This window comes from Lycorma delicatula, chromosome 13 (genome assembly GCF_047948215.1).
Source record: "Lycorma delicatula isolate Av1 chromosome 13, ASM4794821v1, whole genome shotgun sequence".
Lineage (NCBI taxonomy): Eukaryota > Metazoa > Arthropoda > Insecta > Hemiptera > Fulgoridae > Lycorma > Lycorma delicatula.
In genome coordinates, this window is record NC_134467.1 from 42,203,825 (window position 1) to 42,224,490 (window position 20,666).

Genomic DNA, 20,666 nt, shown 5'->3' on the forward strand with positions numbered 1-20,666 from the left:
CTACGCTCCAAACATATACTTTCAAAAATCTTTTCCTGATATTTAAATTAATTTTTAATGTAAACAAATTATATTTCTGACTGAAGGCTCATTTCGCCTGTTCTATTTGGCATTTTATATCGCTCCTGCTTCGTATATCTTTAGTAATTCTACTTCCCAAATAACAAAATTGTTCTACCTCCATAATCTCTTGTCCTCCTATTTTCACATTCAGTTGGTCCATCTTTGTTATTTCTAGTACATTTCATTACTTTCGTTTTGTTCTTGTTTATTTTCACGCCGTAGTTCTTCCGTAGGGACTTCATCCATGCCATTCATTGTTTCTTCTAATTCCACTTTCTTATTTAAATAAATTCAATGTGGAAGATCCAAGATAGCAGACAAAAAATTCAAACATCATATGGTAGTAATTTTGTAGTAATTATGTAGATCCGCATTTTTTCCTGTCAGTTTTGAAATATGAAGCCGTTTCTGTACTTTTAATATTATCCTGTATATTTTGGATTTTAAAGATAAAAAATAATTATAATAAATATAAGATTACATCATAATAGCACAAGTAATAATTTGTTTTAAATGAATTTTGTTTATTTTTGCAGAGATGGGTGTTTAAACTGTTATTTTCTTTATTTAATTTATTTAAAAAAAAGTTTTTATGAATAAGTAGAGATTTCTGGGAAATTACCAATTAAAATCACAAAAAAAAAAGAAATTAAAAAATTGTAATTTTAACAAAAAAAATAAACAAAAAGCACGTTTGTTAAACCATTTATATGTGTGTTTGATGTACATATATTTCGGTTTTGTTTACGCTGAAAAATATTTTTTTTTTTTTTTAAATCCGCTGTTTAAATTTTTACTTTGTTTTACTAAATTTATTTTTTAAGTTTAGAGAGAACAAAGAGTGTAAAATTAATGGCTTTAGCCAATAAATAAACATTTAACCAAGCTTTTTATTTACATGAATTCATAAAAGAGAAAAAATACATAGTTCATGTATGTAATACGTGTACTAAGTTAATGTAAATATTTAATGTTTATATTGCTCTTTGCTTTTTTAAATTCATTATATATTATATTTTACATATTGTGATTTCATCTGATTATTTCAAATAATTTCTCTGTAAATTTAAAATAAGTAATAATAAGGATTTATTTGATCCTTAGAAGAAAAATGTATTTATCTTTAGTTACCAGTTTATTATAAATACTAAATTTTATTTTTAGTTTTTCTATTCCGTAATAATGCAATTTCTCATAAGCTTTAAGTAACTGTATTGTTTCAAATAAAAACAAGGTATGGACTAGTTCCGGAATGCTGTTCCAATACTGTTTTTTTGGAGAAATAAAAAATTGTCCTTTCACATAAAATTTGTTTCAACTTTACTTTAACAATGTCTACAAAGTGGCGACATTAAGGAATTCTTTCAAAAAATTGCATTCTTTTTCAAAAAAATTCTTTCAAAATACGTAATAAATTGCATTGCTATTTTTATCTGAAATTATAATTTATCCGTATTTTCATTTATTACTATTTTTTGGAGAGAGGAATCAGTTTGATATCAAACTACTTATTGGCTTTGCCTGATAACAAACTTATTACACAACCGATCAGCACAGGAAACAGCATCATAGTTTCAATTCAGGGCCCTGTATTTGGTACGATTAATTCTGCTTTTTCTCAAGCCCAAATATTTTGAACATGAAAAAACTAATTTCAGGTTCAGAGCTATATCTTCGGAACTGAAATTAATGAAAAAGATGCATTTTAAGTTTCAGAATAAAGGTTTTACCATTTTTTTATTTGCAAGATTCATTTGATTTATTTTTTTTAGCTTTTGAAAAAATTCCTTAGCGTTGGAGTTTGTAATCTTTGCTAAAAAGAATAGTCATATATTCTTAAAAGAATACAATGTCCATCCACCTCTATTTGGTGACAAATTTTAAACCCATAATCGTATCAAAAATGATCATTATATAAATATCTGTTTAATTAGGAAACCAAATTAAAATCACTGAAGGTCTGAATAAATCTGGTTAAGTATTTCATGATAAACCTTTGAATTTCTTGTCAATTCATTCTGCATGAAATGAATTACTAGGTCCTTTTCAAGTTTCAGAAAGAAGTTTTACAGTTGTTTATTTGTTATGAGTCCTTGGATTTAATTTTTTGAAAGAATTCCTTAATGTCACCACTTTGTAGACATTGTTAAAGTAAAGTTGAAACAAATTTTATGTGAAAGGACAATTTTTTATTTCTCCAAAAAAACAGTACTGGAACAGCATTCCGGAACTAGTCCATACCTTGATTTTATTTGAATAAATACAGTTACTTAAAGCTTATGAGAAATTGCATTATTGTGCATCCATTTCAATTTTTAATAAATTATTAAACCATTTACAAAAAATTCTTCCCACTAACTTATTTAAAAAACAATTAAAAGATTTTTTTTACAGAAATATTATTCTGTCAATGAATTTTTAAATAATTCTAATTTTAAAATAAATGTTCATTCAACTGTAAATAAATATGTTTCCAAATAATTTTCATTTATGAATCAAAACATAAAAGTTTTTATGCTGCAGAGTAATCCATTTGAAATATATTAACCTGTAGGCAATCTGTAGATTCAGAGTAACAGTACAAGGTGAAAAGATAAAGATGCTTCGATTTGCTGATGATATAGTAATTCTAGCCGAGAGTAAAATGGATTTAGAAAAAACAAGAACAAAACGAAAGTAATGAAATGTAGTAGAAATAACAAAGATGGACTACTGAATATGAAAATAGGAGGAGAAAAGATTATGGAGGTAGAAGAATTTTGTTATTTGGGAAGTAGAATTACTAAAGATGGATGAATCAGGTGCAATATAAAATGCTGAATAGCACAGGCGAAACGAGCCTTCAGTCAGAAATATAATTTGTTTACATCAAAAATTAATTTAATCGTCAGGAAAAAATTGTTGAAAGTATATGTATGGATCCGCTTTATATGGAAGTGAAACTTGGACGATTAGCTTTTGAAATGCGGTGCTATAGGAGAATGTTAAAAATCAAATGGGTGGATAAAGTGACAAATGAAGAGGTGTTGCAGCAAGTAGATGAAGAAAGAAGCATTTCTAAAAATATAGCTAAACAAAGAGAGACAGACTTATAGGCTACCTATTAAGACATCCTGAAATAGTCGCTTTATTATTGGAGGGACAGGTAGAAGGAAAAAATTGTGTCGGCAGGCCATGTTTGGAATATGTAAAACAAATTGTTAGGGATATAGGATGTAGGGGGCTAGCACTAGATAGGGAATCTTGGAGAGCTGCATCAAACCAGTCAAATGACTGAAGACAAAAAAAAAAAAGGCAATCTGTTAAAGAGTTAAAATTAATTACGTTTCCTTAAGGCTTAATTTGTATTTAAATAATTAATATGGACTTTAAACACATCTATTTTTACACTATTACCAAAAAAGGAGTGTAATGTATTTAGGGTATGTGTATGTATGTTTTTTGTTCCACTGTAGCAGATCAGTGGCTGAACCGATTTAGATGTATGACCCCATGTATGAATCCTTATGTTACTGGGAGTTTTCATAAGCTATATATATATATATATATATATATATATATATATATATATATAGGAAATTTGCCAGTTAAAGCACAAATTGAATTAATGTACTGTGAACTGTGAGCCTGTATCACTGTATGAGCTGGATTTCAACTAAATGATTCTAATCAATTGGAATAATATTACAAAAGTAATAGAATTAAATTTACGTTAAATAATATTAAATAAATTAAAAATTTCTGTTTAATAATATTGGGTATCTTGTGGGGACTGTGTGAGGCTAGAGGTGATGCGAGCACTTCTTGGAAGGCTAGACAAATCCCCATTAACCGGTAACAAATGAGGTTTCCCTGGGGTGCTGTTTTGGGAGGTGAAATTGAGTGCTCATATAATATCTCTGCAAACAATCATCTGATTTAAAAAATTCAAATGTGGTATTTGTTATTAGGTTTAAGGCTAACTTTTGCATGCATCAGGCAGATATACTCTCAGTCTAAGAGATATGGTTATTCAAAAATGTTTTTATATCTTTACAACCAATCTTCTGATTTAAAAAATTCAAACGGGGTATTTGCTAGTATGATACAAAATCATGATGGAACCAAACCAGAACAAAACGAGCAATACTTGTCAGCAATGTTTTTTTTTTCATCAGTTGTGTTTTTTAGTATAATATTTATCTCTTGTTTGTTTTATAGACTGTTTTTATATGTATAATTTATGTTATATTGACATGATCTATATAATTATGTTCCAATCAAAATAAAGATTTATTTATTTATTTACACAGACCCGTATCAAATTTTTTTTTTTATTTCATTTTACTGTGCGAGTCTTGAAATTCGTGAAAATCTCTTAATAATTTACAAGAATAATAGGCAATGGGAAAAGTTCATGCCAGTTAAATTTTTTATCAAATTTCTTGAAAACTAATAATTAATTCTATGAGAAAAAGAATGCTCAAAATTTGTTTAGTAAAAAAGGAAATATACTTCTTAAAGGAAATATAAAGAAGCAGTTTATGATTAGATAAACGATGATCGAGGTTTTTAAATAATTGACATTACTTATGCTGAATTTTTTAATTTAAATTTTGTATTTTGTTGTACTCTTGTATCATGAGGATATTCCTGATTTATTTAAAATGCAGTAAATTGAATATACTATTTAATGTGTTTTTTTATGTTTTTCTGGTTTTATAGGAAAGATTGTTACTATCAGTTCTACCACAACATGTTGCGATGGAAATGAAAGCTGATATTATGTCACCCGTTGAAGGCCAGTTTCATAAAATTTATATACAGCGTCATGAAAATGTTAGGTTGGTAACTTATATAGCTTTCTAAGTTCTAATAAGATTTGTTAAAAAATTTTATTAATTACTCATTTAAATAAAAATATATTATTTCATTTTTAATGATATAATTTAAAATACAATTTTTTGTTGTATTAATGTAGTTAATTAGTTTACCTTGTCCAGAGCGTATTAAATTTGATTCTTTCAATACTAAGCTACTTAGATAGCTTTGTCATTGTTTCATATAGGTTGTTGTGAGTACAGAAGTAACTCATCAGAGGCTGTGGTACGAGGTGTTTTTGATTAGTCCATAACTCCGTCTTATGTTTACTTCAGTGTACCCTCAGTTAGTGAGATTTGTTTTGTATCTCGTCACATCTGTCCTGTTTAGAGACGATTTAGAAATTTCCAGGTGGTATAGAGTGGTTGACATATTATATTTAATACACTTTATCTGTTGTTAAAAAAAATCTAGTAGTTTTTTTATGATTGGCTTGTACAACATTGCAGCTTGGTAATCACAGAAAACCATGTTTGTATTTTAATTAAAACAGTTTTAGACTACATGTGTAAGGATTAAGCAGGTTTCATCTAGTGGTGAACTTGTCATTCTAAATCAGCTTATTTAAAAGTCGAGAATTCTAAAGTTCAAATCTCGGTAAAGGCTTTTACTAGGACTTTTACTAGGATTTGAATATTAAATCGTGGATACCGGTGTTCTTTGGTGGTTCAATTTCAATTAACCACACATCTCAGGAATGGTCAATGTGAGACTGTAAAAGACTACACTTCATTTACATTCATACATGTCATCCTTATTCATCCTCTGAAGTAATATCTTATGGTGGTTCCAGAGGCTAAACAGAAAAAGAAAAAAGGTTTCAAGTTTCAAGCTGCTTGATTTCCATAGGTCTAGTCTTTAAGACCAAACCATAACGATGACTGAGAACATCTTGAGAAATAAAATTTATTATATGTTTAGTCTTCTGAACATATAACTTGATTGTTTAATTTCACTATGATAAAAAAAAATAAATCGAAAACATCGATTTAACTCAATTCTTTGTCTGTCGTTCTTTCTATCTGTTATGACAGTTTTTCAAACAGTTATATCATTAATTCATTTGTGTAATTCATAGCATTATTACAGAATGGTATGTGTCATCTAAGCAAATTTATCAAATTGTCTTTGCCAAAATTTTTTTATAGTAGTGTAAGACAACACAATTATTCACACAGATTCCAAGGTATTAACTAACTAAATGCTGAACATGTTAGAGAAGGTCCTGCATTTTTCAACTATTAAATGTTGTATTTTGGTAAACCTATTTCTTAATTACAGCTGGTCCCCAAGAAAAAAATAGATAGACGCATTTTAAACAAAAATGTTTATATAAGTATACTGGGAGGTATTGGTATTGTAATAAAAATGTATATCTTAAGAAAGGGATTAACATATTTTAATGACATTTGGTGTATATATGACCAAACCATCTTCTAAAAAAATAAAGTAATTTCAAAACGTTACCTTTGAAAATTCCAAAAATAACTGCTATTATTTAAATTAATCAATCATTAATAGCTGTTTAATTATTATTTTTATCAAATAACGTTTAGTAGGTAAAATGTTAAGTATTTTATTTTTAATGAAATGACAATTTGTTCAAATTGTTCGATAAACAGCTAAGGCATGGCTAGTAAATTGGAAAAATTATGCAATTTGACAATTTTGTGTTTTCATTTCTTTCACCAATTAAATTAATAATATTTTATATTATTAGTAATAATAGAACTAGCAGCAGTATAGATGGGTAAACTTATTTATATAGAATGTAATAAGCTTTGACAATGGAGTGGTTCTGAAATGCGTCAACAAATGATTAAAGAATGAAGCTGAGAAAGGTAAGCAGTAATCAACATAGAAATTAAACTTATTTATTTTATAGATGTTGTTTGGTGCATGTGCACCAGATTTCATTAAAATAACTCAACCTGTTCTTTAGATGTTAATTTTTTATGTAAAAAATAAAATGACGGACCGAGAGAAAATGAAGTGAGATAAGGTGTTGGTTCACATGAACTGTTTTGTTTATTTTAATGTCCTGAATTAGTCTTTCAAGTTTGGCCAACACCTCCTGCAACATTCTGTATAGTAGGATGGGCGGAACTCCCTTTACATTAATAAATCCAGCTTAATCAGGCTCTACTGCTGCAGGAAAAGGTGGGGAGGATAAGCCTTGGTGAGGGCAGTCTGGTGTGTTCATTTATGGTGGGATGACCTCAATCGTAGTTGAATGTGGAACAATGGTGGATATGAGCGTGTTCACTTTCAAAAAGTGTTTGTTAGCTTGTGTGTTGGTCCACATACTGTTAAAACATTGGTGAATATTATGAATGAGTTTTTTTACCGTTTAGGGAAATCGTCACCATCGCTGACATGAAAGAAGAAAGCTTTTGCAACAGGAAGTGTTGTTGACGGCTCCATGCAGTGGGAGGCCGAGCATGCAAGCTGAGACATGTGCTGCTGTGGAAGCATCAATTCAATGTTCGTCGATGAAATCAACATGCAAACGTTCTGCAGTGTTAGGCATTCCAAGATCAACAATGCGAGACCATATGCGCAAGGATTTGAAAGTTAATATTTTCATCCAGCCACAGTTAATGATCTTGATTGAACGCTTTCCAAGAGCAAATGATAAAAAGAATGTCATGTTCTTAGATAATTGTTTGATTTATTGTAGCTCTTGTAACGGAAATGTTACCGTCTGCGCGAAAGACAATCCTCTATTTTTTGAGAAATCCAACACCATCCACTCTATATTAAATTTGGGCTGGGATGACAGCTGAACATCTCAGTGGTCCTTAGTTTTTTGATGTCTCAGTTAACCAACATAGTTATCTGGGAATATTGATGAGTCATTGCTTCCAGAATTAACGGCAAAAGGGACCGCTGATCATTACGTTTTAGCAAGATGGTGCTCCAGCGCATTTTATTTTGAATGCTTTGAAATTTTTCCCGAATGTATGGGTCAGAAAAATTACTAGCTCCATTGCTTTGACCAGCAAGAAACCATGCACCTGGCAATACACTCTGGGGTTTTGAAAAAGAAGAGATCTGAAAACACAGGTCAACAACGGGCAGCTTCAAGACAATGTTCAGTCAGCATTTGAAATGATCACCCCTGATATGCTGTAACAGATAAACAACCAGAAGGAACAACCAAAGCTGTGCTTTGAACTTTGTGGAACCCACACAGTTGTTTTAGATCCATAGAAGGTAAACTGCAGCTATCCTAATAAATTTATAACTAGCATAAAGGGACTTCCCGCCCACTGTGTAGTATTATTGTTCATTTTTATTCAACATGTACCATGGTAAATCATGTACCATGGTACCATGGTTAATCAAATGTTCTGCTGATTAAATTAGTTAGTTTCTAGTTTACTTATATTTGAAAAATTTCCAAATATTAATTTATTAATGTATAACTTTTTTTTGCAGCATTTTGTTTGCAGATATTGTTGGATTTACTGTTTTAGCATCTCAGTGTACAGCACAAGAATTAGTAAGACTGTTAAACGAGCTTTTTGGAAGATTTGATCAGCTTGCGAATGTAAGTCCAATTTAAATTTATTTTATAATATTGTTTTTTTTTTTTTTTTAATAAATTTTAATTGCATCATATGCTATGGCTATTTGCCACTATATAATACCAAACACATGCAGTGAAATTGCACTCAGTTGTTTAATTTTGGTATTTGTGAGAACCGAGAACCAGTTAAATAAATATATTTTTGTGGTCATAGGTGTTTAAACCATAGTTCATATCATGGTTTTTTCAGATGCTAATTTTTTTTTTTTTTTTAATAGACCCTGACAAATTTGAGGTACATTAGAAACATCCGGTTACAAGAAATGCAGGTTACTTACCATTTTTCATGATGACCAATGAAACCATCAAAAGAGCTACAATTTCATAGTAAATAATTGCGGCTGAAGATATGCAAGCTTGTTGACATTGCAGATATATTGATAGACAGTGTCTGCTAAATTTTTACAATATGTTTTGTGTATAAAAAGAAAACTTTCTTTTTATGGGTGCTGTTCTTGTTAACAGTCGACAAAAAACATGTTGTCTTATCAAAGGTGTTAAGACTTGATTCTGCTGAGATTCTTTGACATTTTATAACAGCAGATGAAGCATGAATTCACTATTCCATGGTAGAGACGAAATAGCGGGTGGGAGTTTATGAAAATGCTCCAAAAAAAAGCATAAATGGTTCTAGCTGTAGGTAAAGTCTTGATTATGGATTTTTGGAGATTGATGTGGTGTTTATGTACTATATGGAAAAAGGCAGAACTATCATTGGGGAGTATCACGTTTCACTACTGGACTGATTAAAGGGTGCTATTCACACCAAACTTTCACAACTGGCCAAAAAGAAACTATTATTTCACCACAACAATATGCCTGCACACATGTCTTGTCAGGTTGAGAACTTTCCAAACAGTCTTCCTTTAAATAATGAAAAATACATGGATTTGAAAAGATTTTTATATAAATTGGTAAATTTTAAAAACGATATCTTTTGTTGTGTTCATAGGTTATTTTTGTTAATTATTAATTACAAAGAAATAGATAGTAGTTTATATTGTTGTTTGGTTTATTTTTTACAGGATAATCATTGTTTAAGGATTAAAATATTAGGAGATTGTTATTATTGTGTATCAGGTCTTCCTGATCCTAGATCAGATCATGCTCATTGTACTGTTGAAATGGGATTGGATATGATTGATGCCATTGCGTGAGTAATAATTATTTTTCATTTTTATCTATCCTGTCTCTATGTAACCATTTTATCTACTATAATTACTATAATAATTTTCTTGCATGTGTGTGTCAATATATTTATATGTGTAATAATTAAATTTTTTTATTTTTCTAGGTCTGTTGTAGAAGCAACAGATGTTCATTTAAATATGCGTGTCGGTATCCATTCTGGTCGAGTATTATGTGGTGTATTAGGATTACGTAAATGGCAGTATGATGTCTGGTCAAACGATGTTACGTTAGCTAATAATATGGAAGCTGGTGGTGAACCTGGGTAATTAATTTATCTGCATGGTTTTTTTTTTATTGCTATAGATTTTTTATGTATGAAAATGTAAATATATATATTTTATTGTGCAAGATTATTGTTTCTATTTAAAAAAATAGTTTCTTTATATGAGGTAAACTTGGACAATATTATTTTTTCTTATACGATCTTACAAAAAAACTATTGTTTTGTAGAGGATGATTTGTCTCAATAAGTAATTTGTCAGTGTTTATCAAGTAGTGGCTAATACAAGTTGTGTAGATAATTTGTTTATAAAATATATATATATATATATATTAAAAAAAAAAAACAACTTAATCACCAAACACAGTCACAGAAAAACATTAAAAAAAACTAATACCAATAGTTTGGTTTATTTTAGCTTTTTTTATTACTATGTTTGATGTTTAAGTTGTTTTTTGAATTTAATTAGCGCAGTGGTCAATATTTTGAATTATTTGAATTTTCAAAAAGTTATTAATATATACATCTAAACTAAAAAAGAACAAGTTTAACCATCAAACACAGTAAGAAAAAAACTAATACTAATAGACAACTTTTGCGGGATCCCACAACATCAGTTGATACATAGTTCTACAATTACATTAATAAATAACAAAAACAAAAAAAGAAATAAAAATTTTGAAAACATAAATCCTAATATCCACATAATTTGTATAAACACAACTTCATACTGTCATACTGGAATGATGTAAACTTAAAATGTCACAAGTATGTTCATAAACACTGTTGTCTACTGCTACACCACACTATGTTTTTAATTAAAACATCAACTTCAAAAATTATGTGTCTGTAATTATTTTATACTTTTGTTTAAATTTATAATTATAATATTTTTTAAGTGTATTCATTTTTTTATTTGTTACAAATTTACAAAGTTTCTAAATTATTTTTATAATCAGTAATATTATGCTTACATTACAACAATGGTTGGCTATTTTTCCCCCTTTCTGGAACTGCTCATACAGTATTACTTCAGAAAGGGGGAGTAACGCCGTCAGAAGCCGTTATGTGGAATGCCTGCGACCTCACCGCATCAATCAGGGTGACCCCCCACATTCTCAGGGATCCCTCTAGGAGTTCAGCCATGGACCTGTCCAGCCCATCACCCTCTATCGCCTCATTCCCTGGCAGGACTCCATACGTTCCTACAATTTATCTATCAACTTTTTCACGTAATTCTTGACTGCTCCCCATTCGTATATAAAAGTTTTATACTTATATATAGAACTGATTGTTCATGTTTTTTGGGCTTACTTAAATTCCTAAATGCAAATTAAATGTCTACAGTTTGCTAGATTTTCACATTGATCAACTAACAATAGGGACAGATGACTGAATTTAATTGGTTGGCACCTCAGCCACTAGTTTTATTTTTTGCATCCCCTATATAAAGGTTGCCATCCCATTGAGCTCCAACAAAGAAACGGTTACCAAAAAGTGTTAGTATTGTGGCATAAATGATCCAGGGTAGTAATTGATTCAACTCCTATGGTACTTGTCCAAGTAAGAGGTAAAAATTATGGGAAAAGTTTGGGGGATAATTAACCCACAGAGGTGATGGATGATCTCATCCATCATTTGAAATCTCTTACTTTCATTCACCAAGCCTTCCATCGCATCCACTAATAGAACACCTTGTTCTCATACAATGTTGTTCTAGCCAGTTTCCTTTCCTATATTCAATCACGTTCAGTATTTTCCTGTTCTTTGATTCTTCCTTAATCTTTTCATTTGTTACATGGTTGTGCCATCTGACATTTATCAGTCTGCACCACACTGATATCTTAAAAGCCTCCATTCTTTTTTTGTTTGCCTTTCTCATCGTCCATGTTTCTGCTCCATAGAGCATTCTTATCACAAATAGGTATTATCGTAAAGATTTTTTTACCTTTGAAAAAGTCAAGTTGTATTGTTAATATATATGTAAAATAAACATACTTCCAGTATATTCTATTGAAAATAATGTTTTTAAAATTATGCTAAATAAAACCGTCAAGTCTGGCTAACAAGCACTGGTAGACAAATAAAAAAGTAAAAAAAAACTTTTCTACTCTTTGAATAAACTTTTGATGTATGGGACCTGTTGTGTCTGTATTTCCCCATTTCCTTGATAAATTAAATTGCATCAGTGACCCACATTCAGAAGTTATAAAAATTGGTTAATCCAGAGTCTATCCAGATATCCAGCAAAATGATAAATTTTAGGCTTATTAGTTCCCTTTTTTTAAAATAAAATCACCCTAATACATAATCAAAATGACACTAATATAATTGAATGTTATTTTGAGTCCAGAAATTACAAAAAAGAAAAACGCGTTTTTGTTGCCGTCTCATTATGAAGATTGGAATAAACCAAACTTCATTGGAAAGTATTTTAACTTCCTTAGGATATTAAATAATGTGAAAAAATTTATGTACAGAGTAAAATTTTGAGGTGCAGGATGTCCTTATTTCTGTGCCCCTTGAATAAATGTGACCAAAATTAAATGGCAACATTGCCCTGTAAACAGAAATCATTGTATTAAATTTCATCCAAATCGGTCCACCCAGTCTGGAGATATCAAGCATAAAAACAGGCCAGCATATGGTATGTTCCAGAATTTTTCAGTATAAAATTGCATGTTTTTGATTGAAAGAGTCGTGAAACGAAAGTATTCCAATGTGTAAAATTTTACCCAGTTTCCTTGTATAGTATTCTGTCCAAATACATTATAATTAATTATATACCTGGGGAAAGTAAAAACAGTGAAATGATGAAGAGTAATTATATTTTTCATATTTTCATTCATTCATTGTGTTCTGCCAGTGGGGCAGGTCTTGCCATGGCTGCTCTCCACTTGTTCCTGTCCTGTGCAAGTGTTTTTGTTTCCATATATTTTTATCTTTCCACAATGCCATCAGTCAACGAAATCTTCCCCTTCCTCCCTTTCCATTTAGCAGTTCTTTAACTGCATGTATTAGTAAGCATTTTTTTCTCATACAGTACCGTAGCGGTACTTACGTATTAACACCACCGCAGCTACAGCTTTAGGTTGTGTTGACTTCATGTACTGACAAATTGTACATATATCAAAATAACCTAACTAAATATAACCTACACTTGCTTCGCTCGCTAACCTCTTATAATTAACATTAAATATGCATAATATACACAACTTATTAATAATATAACCTTAATGTTATAGTACCTAAATCCAATTAATGTTAATCCACCGAAATCTGATTGACTACTTTGTTTTTAAATAAAGCTGTAGCTGCGGTGGCGTTAATACGTAAGTACCGAGGTTAGCGAGTGAAGGTTATATTTAGTTAGGTTAGTTTGATATACGTATGATTTGTCAGTTCACGAAGTCAACATAACCTAAAGCTGTAGCTGTGGTGGCGTTAATATGTGAGTACCCGTCCAGTTCCTTTTCCTACTTAAAATGGTATTTAACATATTCCTTTCTTCTTGTACTTTTCTCAACACCTTCTCATTTGTTACTCTATCCTGCCAACAGACATTTACCATTTTATGCCACACCCACATCTCAAATGCCTCAATTCGTCGTTTGTTTTCGTTTCTTAAAGTTCACGTTTCTGCATGGTAAAGTACAACAAACACTATTCGGATATTATTTGGACACTATTTAGATATTTTATTTCCAAATAAAATATCTTGTCAGTCTCTGCCTCAACAAATTTAAATTTATATTGAAAAATCAGAGAGACTGTAATGGAGAATAAAATATAATTAATTAATTTTAGTGTATAGAAAGTAATAAAAAAGCATTTTGTATGTATGTATTTATGAATGGATTCCTTTGGTTAAATTATAGTTTATTAATAGTAAATAAGTTGTTGTTTATTACCTTATCTGTTAATTTTTAATAAAAAACAGAATTTTTTTTTATTATTTTATGATTGTTTCCTGTATTTTTTTTAGACAATTATTAACTTTGTAAAAAACTTTCACGTTAACATAGCTTGGCGACCAAAGCATATCAGTAATGTTAGAACCAATTTAACAGTTTTTATTTCTTACTGTTTTACCTTTATTTCTATCTGTTACTGCTAAATCCAAAGTGATGCTTTTTTTGTAAATTCATATACTCTTTGTGAAATTATAAAAGATTGATGAAATTTTTCAGAAAGTGTAAATTGAATTTTATTTTCTTCAGATTATTTGTTTTCTAAACTCGAAGGCAAAACAGTGTTTTGCATGTTTATAAGGTTTCTTTTTCTCGATTTGTTAAAAAGATACAGCATATCGATATCTAATTATACCTCAAAGCAGCCAAACATACTGAATAAATGAATGACTATTGTAATATTTAAGAAGTCCAAGAAACTATTTTTAAGATGTTGAATGAGAATCCATGAACTATACACTTGGTGCAGCAGTGTTAATCTTTATTTTGGTTTAAAATTTTAATACAGTTTTTTCTGCCATATTTCAGTCTGTTTGATTTTTAATGAAAGTCAATTTTTTTTAACTTTTCTATTCTTTCTTTTCTTTTCTTTTCCCTAGTTTAACTTTTCTTCTTATTCTATTGACATTTACATCGATTTTTTGTAATTAATTTTTCTATGAATTTTTTTTGTAAAAAATTTAATTTGTCTGTTTTTTAAAGAAGTTATTTTGCATTAAATTTAAAAAATTGTGTTTTGTAACACCAATTTTTTTTCTTCTGTTATAGTTTTCAAAAAAAATTATTCGAGTTTGCAAATTTTAAATCGAACAGAATTGTATTAACGTAAAAAAGGATATTTGGAGTAATTATTAAATTGTATGTCTTTAATGTTTGTTTGCAATAATCGATTTTGTTTCTAGATTTTTTTAATAATATTGAAATGTTTCAGTTTAAAATTATAATAAAATATTTTTTTGCTGTGTTTTGTTTTTAATAAAAGTCAATTTTAATAAACTCTTCTTTGCGTTTAAAAAAACATTACTTGCATAGATTTTCTCAAATTAAATTCGCTATAAATTGTATTTATTTACTGGCAATGTAACAAGTATGTCAGATGTAAACCAAAATTGTTTTGCAAAAAAAAAGTTTTTTTAAATTACTATAGTACAATTTTATGACTCCTTTTTTCATGTCCAAAACCATATGAAATCGTCAAATTTACCATGTCATTTAATTTCCAAGAATTTCATTATCACCTCATTTTAACCTTGAAGCAGAAATCAGGATGAAATTTTTTGCAAGTTATACTTCCATGTTTTTCACAGGCAGGAAAAATTAGGAAATATAAACTTAGTCAGGAAAAGTCAGGAATTTTTAGAAGAATCAGTAAAGATTTTGGAGAATTGCATTTATAGAAATGGATTTTCCATTTACAAATCTCTCCTTGTGGAGAATTTACGTGAAGAGACAATAATTCATCAACGAAACGTTTTTATGCAACTATAGATGTTGGTGGGAAGGAGAATGTTTTCATTACCCAAAAAATGCTTACTGCAGTGAGATGCTCTAGAAGATGATATGAAGTGTGACTTGTAGAAAAAGGAAAACTTCTTTCAAGTAGAAGAAAATATAGCTCTGAAAAGGAGAATTCAAGCAGAAATAAAAAAAACTGGAGGAAGAAAGGAAAACATTAAGAACTATAATCTTGGCAGACGAAGAGCAGAGAGCCGTGAAAGTTAAACTTTTAGAAAAGGGCAAACCATTAGAAACCTTAAGATATTGAAAAAAAGTTGTCCTGTATTATATACATACATAATAATACGTATGTAATGAATCTCATTTTTTTTTTTTTTTTTTTTTTGTATACATTAGAATAATAATGACAAAATATTTTTCAAGTAAATGTTAATAGTGTTTGTTTTCTGTACAAAATAAGTTCTGTTTTAGTTTTCTTATCTGTATTACTTTTTTGTTCCAGTGATTTTAATTTTCTTAAGTTGTGTGATCATACATATATTCTTTATTAAATTGAAACAATGTTAGCATTTTTATGTAAACCAGGTTATTAAGTATTATTTTTTGTTTACTTTGCAAAATATTGTAGGCTAGTTTTTGCGAAAAGTTTTTAAGCAATCTTAGGTAAGCCAATTATTTAAAAAAATTTCTTTAGTTAGTTTTTATTATTTCTCATCCGTTTTACCATGATGTTCATTTTTAAGTAAGAATCTTATTAAATGTTGTTTTTATTTTTACTTTGCAGTGTTATTAACTGAAACAATTTATCTCAAAAAATAGGCTAATTTGAAATGTATATTGTAAAAAAAAAATGAAAAATGAACTTTAAAAATGAATGTAATAATAAATAACAAAAAAAGGCGTGAGTTGGGTAGTTGGGTGGATGGTGGAGGCTGCAAAAAATAAAATATGTATATATTTTGTGGAGTAAACGGCAGTAGCATATAACATTGTGGGAGTCAGGAAATATTTACTAAATTGGTCAGGAAAAATGAATCTTAAAATTTGATGGGAACCTTGTAGAAAATTAAGTCTTTTTTAACCCTTGTTTACAAAATTTTTTCTCTATTTTCACTTCTAGATGATATACTGAAATTCTTTCTTTTTTTTTATGAGACACCTATACATATGACATCTGTAAATAAGGTAATGAGACTAGTTTGGCAGCCAAAGTAGCAACACTGTAAAGTTACTAGTAAACAATATGGTTATATGAACAGCTGATTTATATTAGGTGTTAATATTTGTAGTGTATTGTTGCCATGTGAAATGTAAACAAATTTTTCGTGAAGCGAGATTTTGTTGTGCATTACGAAAGTGAGTGATAGTAATTATGTGCAACATTGTACAATCAGGTTTTGTGTAAATCCTACGAGAATGCTACTGAAACTTTTTCAGAATTGAAAAGGGCGTATGGAGATTACACTGTGTCATGAGCCCAAGTTTTTAGGTGGTTTAAAGCATTTTCAGATGGCCAGGAATCAGTTGTGGACAATCCACGCTCTGGAAGACCATTATTGTCAAAAAGTGATGAAAATTTTGAGTGAATCAGAGACTTGATATGATACGACTGGTGATTAACTGTCAGAATGATTGTAGAACAATTGAATTTGAATCATACCAGAGTCCATCAAATATTGACAAATGAATTTGGACATGAAAAAACCTCACTGTGGAACAGAAAAACGACAGGGTGGAAGTATGCCGCGATCTTCTAGAGTAAATTGAAACCGATCCTGATTTTCTAAAAAATGTTATTACTGGTGATGAATCTTGGATATTTGAGTACTACCCAGAAACAAAATGCCAGAGCAAGGAGTGGTGCACTTCAAACTCACCACATCCCAATAAAACAAAAATGAGCAAATCAAAAATCAAAACCATGCTAATTTGTTTCTTCGATAGTAATGGTATTGACCATAAAGAGTTTTTGCCTACAGGACAGTAATTCTTAAAAGACTGCAGAAAAGAGTTGATTGCATGAGACCGGCCAACAAAGACAACTTGATGCTGCATCATGATGATGCACCTTGTCACATTGCACTTTCAATTAATGAGTGTTTGGCAAAGAAAAACATTCCTGTAGTTCCTCAACTACCTTATTCACCTGATTTGAGTCATTGCGACTTTTTCCTGTTCCCAACTTTAATAAAACACCTCAGACACCATTTTGGAACAGTAGAAAATATTTAAAAATTGTAACCTAGCATCTGAAGGATATTCTGGTTTCTGAGTTCCAACACTGCTATGAAGAGTGGCAAAACCATTTGAAGCGTTGCATGGCTTCCCAAGGGAACTCTTTCGAAGGTGAAAGAGTCCATGTATAATTGGAATGAAAATAAAAGGTTTTTCTGAACCAGTCTCATTACTTTATTTACAGATCTCATATACATTTGGTAGAGGAAAAGAAATAGCTTAACATTATTAAAAAAAAGTTAAATTTAATACAATTTAAAAAATTATAAAAAAAAAAACTCCTCCTAAAATGTAATACAATTTAGGGTGATCAAGGGTTTTCTAACCCATGTTCTATGAAATATTTTTTTGGTGTAAAAAGTTACAAACATATGTGTTTAAAGTGTAAAACATATATCAAGACACAATGACTTACATCATGAGCCAGATTAAATGAAAATTAATATAATTAAGTGATCATCACAGGAAGACACACTATCATTCTAACATGTCTGTTAACCAATTTTTGCATAATACGGTATTTACTATTATTTGTGTTTTTACAGGAGAGTTCATATCACACAGGCTACTCTTGATTGTCTTGGAGGCGAATACGAAGTCGAAGCTGGACATGGTACAACTAGAAACCAGTATTTAAGAGATAATGCAGTTACAACTTATTTTATAATCCCACCTGCACGTAGACGGAAGGTAGTTCTGCTTTGTTTTGTTTTTGCTTTTTTTTGTTTCTTTTAAGTTTTTTTTTATATACAAATTTAAACTGAATTATTGGTAGTACAGTTTTTAAAGTTCTTTGGCTATTTGTTTTATTATATTTTTTTTAAATTTATTTATACTATATTTTATTTATTTATTTTTATTATAAAATGATTTTTATATTTATGATAGGTAATTTGATTGTTAAAAAAGTATTGTTGCGTATAGTATGGTACTTTCATTTGGAACCATTAAAAAATATATGCGTAAAATAGTTATCTTTGAAATACAAACATGTTTATCAGTTAGAAGGACGTTATAAATATTGAATTACATTTGTAATAAAATAGTGAGAGAGATTTTTATAATCTGTATAAAATAATTAGAACTGAAATATGATGTCTTAATATAAGACTTAACTGCCTTGTCATCATTCGTTACAAACTTCTTTCTTCTGCATTTTCTATAAACCCATAAAAAAATCACTTCTCAAAAGGCTTTACTGTTTTTTTCCTACGCCCTTGTTCATATGTAAAGTGATAAAATTAATATATATATTTTTTTAAATTTCTAAACTGTTTGATAATAGAAAATTTTGTTTTTTTCATTAAAGCTCTTTTGGCATGTACCTAAATATTTAGTGTCTCATTATTTATTACTTTTTCACATTATATTATCTTTTATATAGTTTATATTCAAATTTAATTTCCCCCATAGCAATGCATTCATAACATTCTAAGCTTCAGGTCTCGTAGAGAAAATTACATTTAAAAAACTTTTGTATTAAAGAAAATATTGTATTGCCAGATTCACTCACCTAAATTACACTTGGAGCATTCTTAAGTGACATTCCAGTTTTTTTTTTTTTTTAATGCAAAAAGGACAACACAAATATTATGACCACACAAATATCATTTCTTTGTAGCTTCTTCTTCATTTATTACTCATTTTTTCAGTGTGGCTTTGTTTTTGCTCATCTGTCCATTTATTTCCTGTCATTCAGTTTTCTGCCATAAGAATTTTTATATTGTAAATTACTCTACAGACGTTATTCTATCGCAACAGTAATCTTCTTTTAAGCCTGTCTTTTTAAAATTCTCTTCCATCTGTTTCAAGTAATTTGATTTGCTATGTTCCACAGTTTGTTAAGATTTGTTTATTTAATCTGTTCAGGTCTATCTTGATCATTTGCGTCAAAAAAATTTAACTTTTTCCTTATTGCTGTTTCTAGGTCTTCTTAATTTTCGTAGATATTACAGTTTACCTGTAATTTAAGCTAACTTAACGTAATCCTAACTTAGTATTAAGTGAATAATTATTCTGATGGTTAGAAAGCGTGTATGGCAGTTACATTAAAGTTAAGTCAGGTTATTTAAAACTCAACAAACGGATAGAAAATATGAACTATACTCAGTACAGTGTCAATCAGTCCAAGAAATTTGTTGATCACAGACAGTTGCTCATATATAAGTTTTGGAGTCATTGTGGCCATCCTTGAAAAAAAGGATTTGTCAATTTCATTTTGTATGAATATACAGGGTCCGGCATATAAACCTGACGATTTTTGAGGGATAATAATTAAACTGTGTTTCGTACTATTAAAACATTTAGTATATCAAATTAAAGATCAATTTTTGCAATTTATAGTGAATTACTTACATAGATTTTTTTTATTTGAATATTATGTCGTCCAAATGTTTTCCATTACTCCTCACACACTCGCTTAACCTCATTCTAAATTTTGACATTGCTCGCTCAATCATCACTTGTGGAATTGCTTCAATTTCTCGTTGAATGGCCTCCTTGAGTTCTGCAATTGACTGTAGGCGACTGCTGAAGACTTTATGTTTCAGATACCCCCACAGAAAAAAATCACAAACAGCCAGATCAGGTGAACGTGCTGGCCAAGGAATGTTGCCAAATCGGGAAATCAAACATCCAGGAAAGGTTTTTCGCAGAACATCCATTGCGATTCATGCCATATGGGCGGTGGCACCATCCTGTTGAAACCAAATTTCATGTCCTTGAAAGTCATTCGGTTTCGGTCGCAGAAATTCATTCGACATGTTTACGTGTTGATGAGGTGAATTACTGTTACTCTGCGATTTAACTCCTCAAAAAAATATGAGCCGATTATGCCGAACTTTGAAACCGCACACCACACTGTAACATATTGACTTTGAAGTGGGTTTTCAAGAATTTGTCGTGGATTATGCGACGCCCAATAACGGTAATTTTGTTTATTCACAAATCTTGACAGATGAAAATGCGCCTTGTCACTTAAAAGAATAACGGCATCCTGGTGGGCATTTTCGAGGATGACCTCGCAAGCTGGTTTGCAAGACGCCCAATCATTTGCATTAAGTTGCTGCACTAACAT

At 29.8% G+C, this 20,666-nt stretch overlaps 1 protein-coding gene across 4 annotated transcripts in view; it reads left to right on the top strand.

Moving 5' to 3' along the window:
• LOC142333613 (adenylate cyclase type 1-like) overlaps nucleotides 1-20,666 on the top strand; it is a 338,843-nt gene that overhangs the window by 218,255 nt on the left and 99,922 nt on the right. For all 4 annotated transcript variants that reach the window (XM_075380939.1, XM_075380936.1, XM_075380937.1 and 1 more), the window contains exons 5-9: nucleotides 4,768-4,886; nucleotides 8,365-8,476; nucleotides 9,541-9,668; nucleotides 9,810-9,968; nucleotides 18,136-18,280. In XM_075380939.1, coding sequence (XP_075237054.1) covers nucleotides 4,768-4,886; nucleotides 8,365-8,476; nucleotides 9,541-9,668; nucleotides 9,810-9,968; nucleotides 18,136-18,280 — 663 coding nt within the window. The remainder of the gene's footprint in view (nucleotides 1-4,767; nucleotides 4,887-8,364; nucleotides 8,477-9,540; nucleotides 9,669-9,809; nucleotides 9,969-18,135; nucleotides 18,281-20,666) is intronic.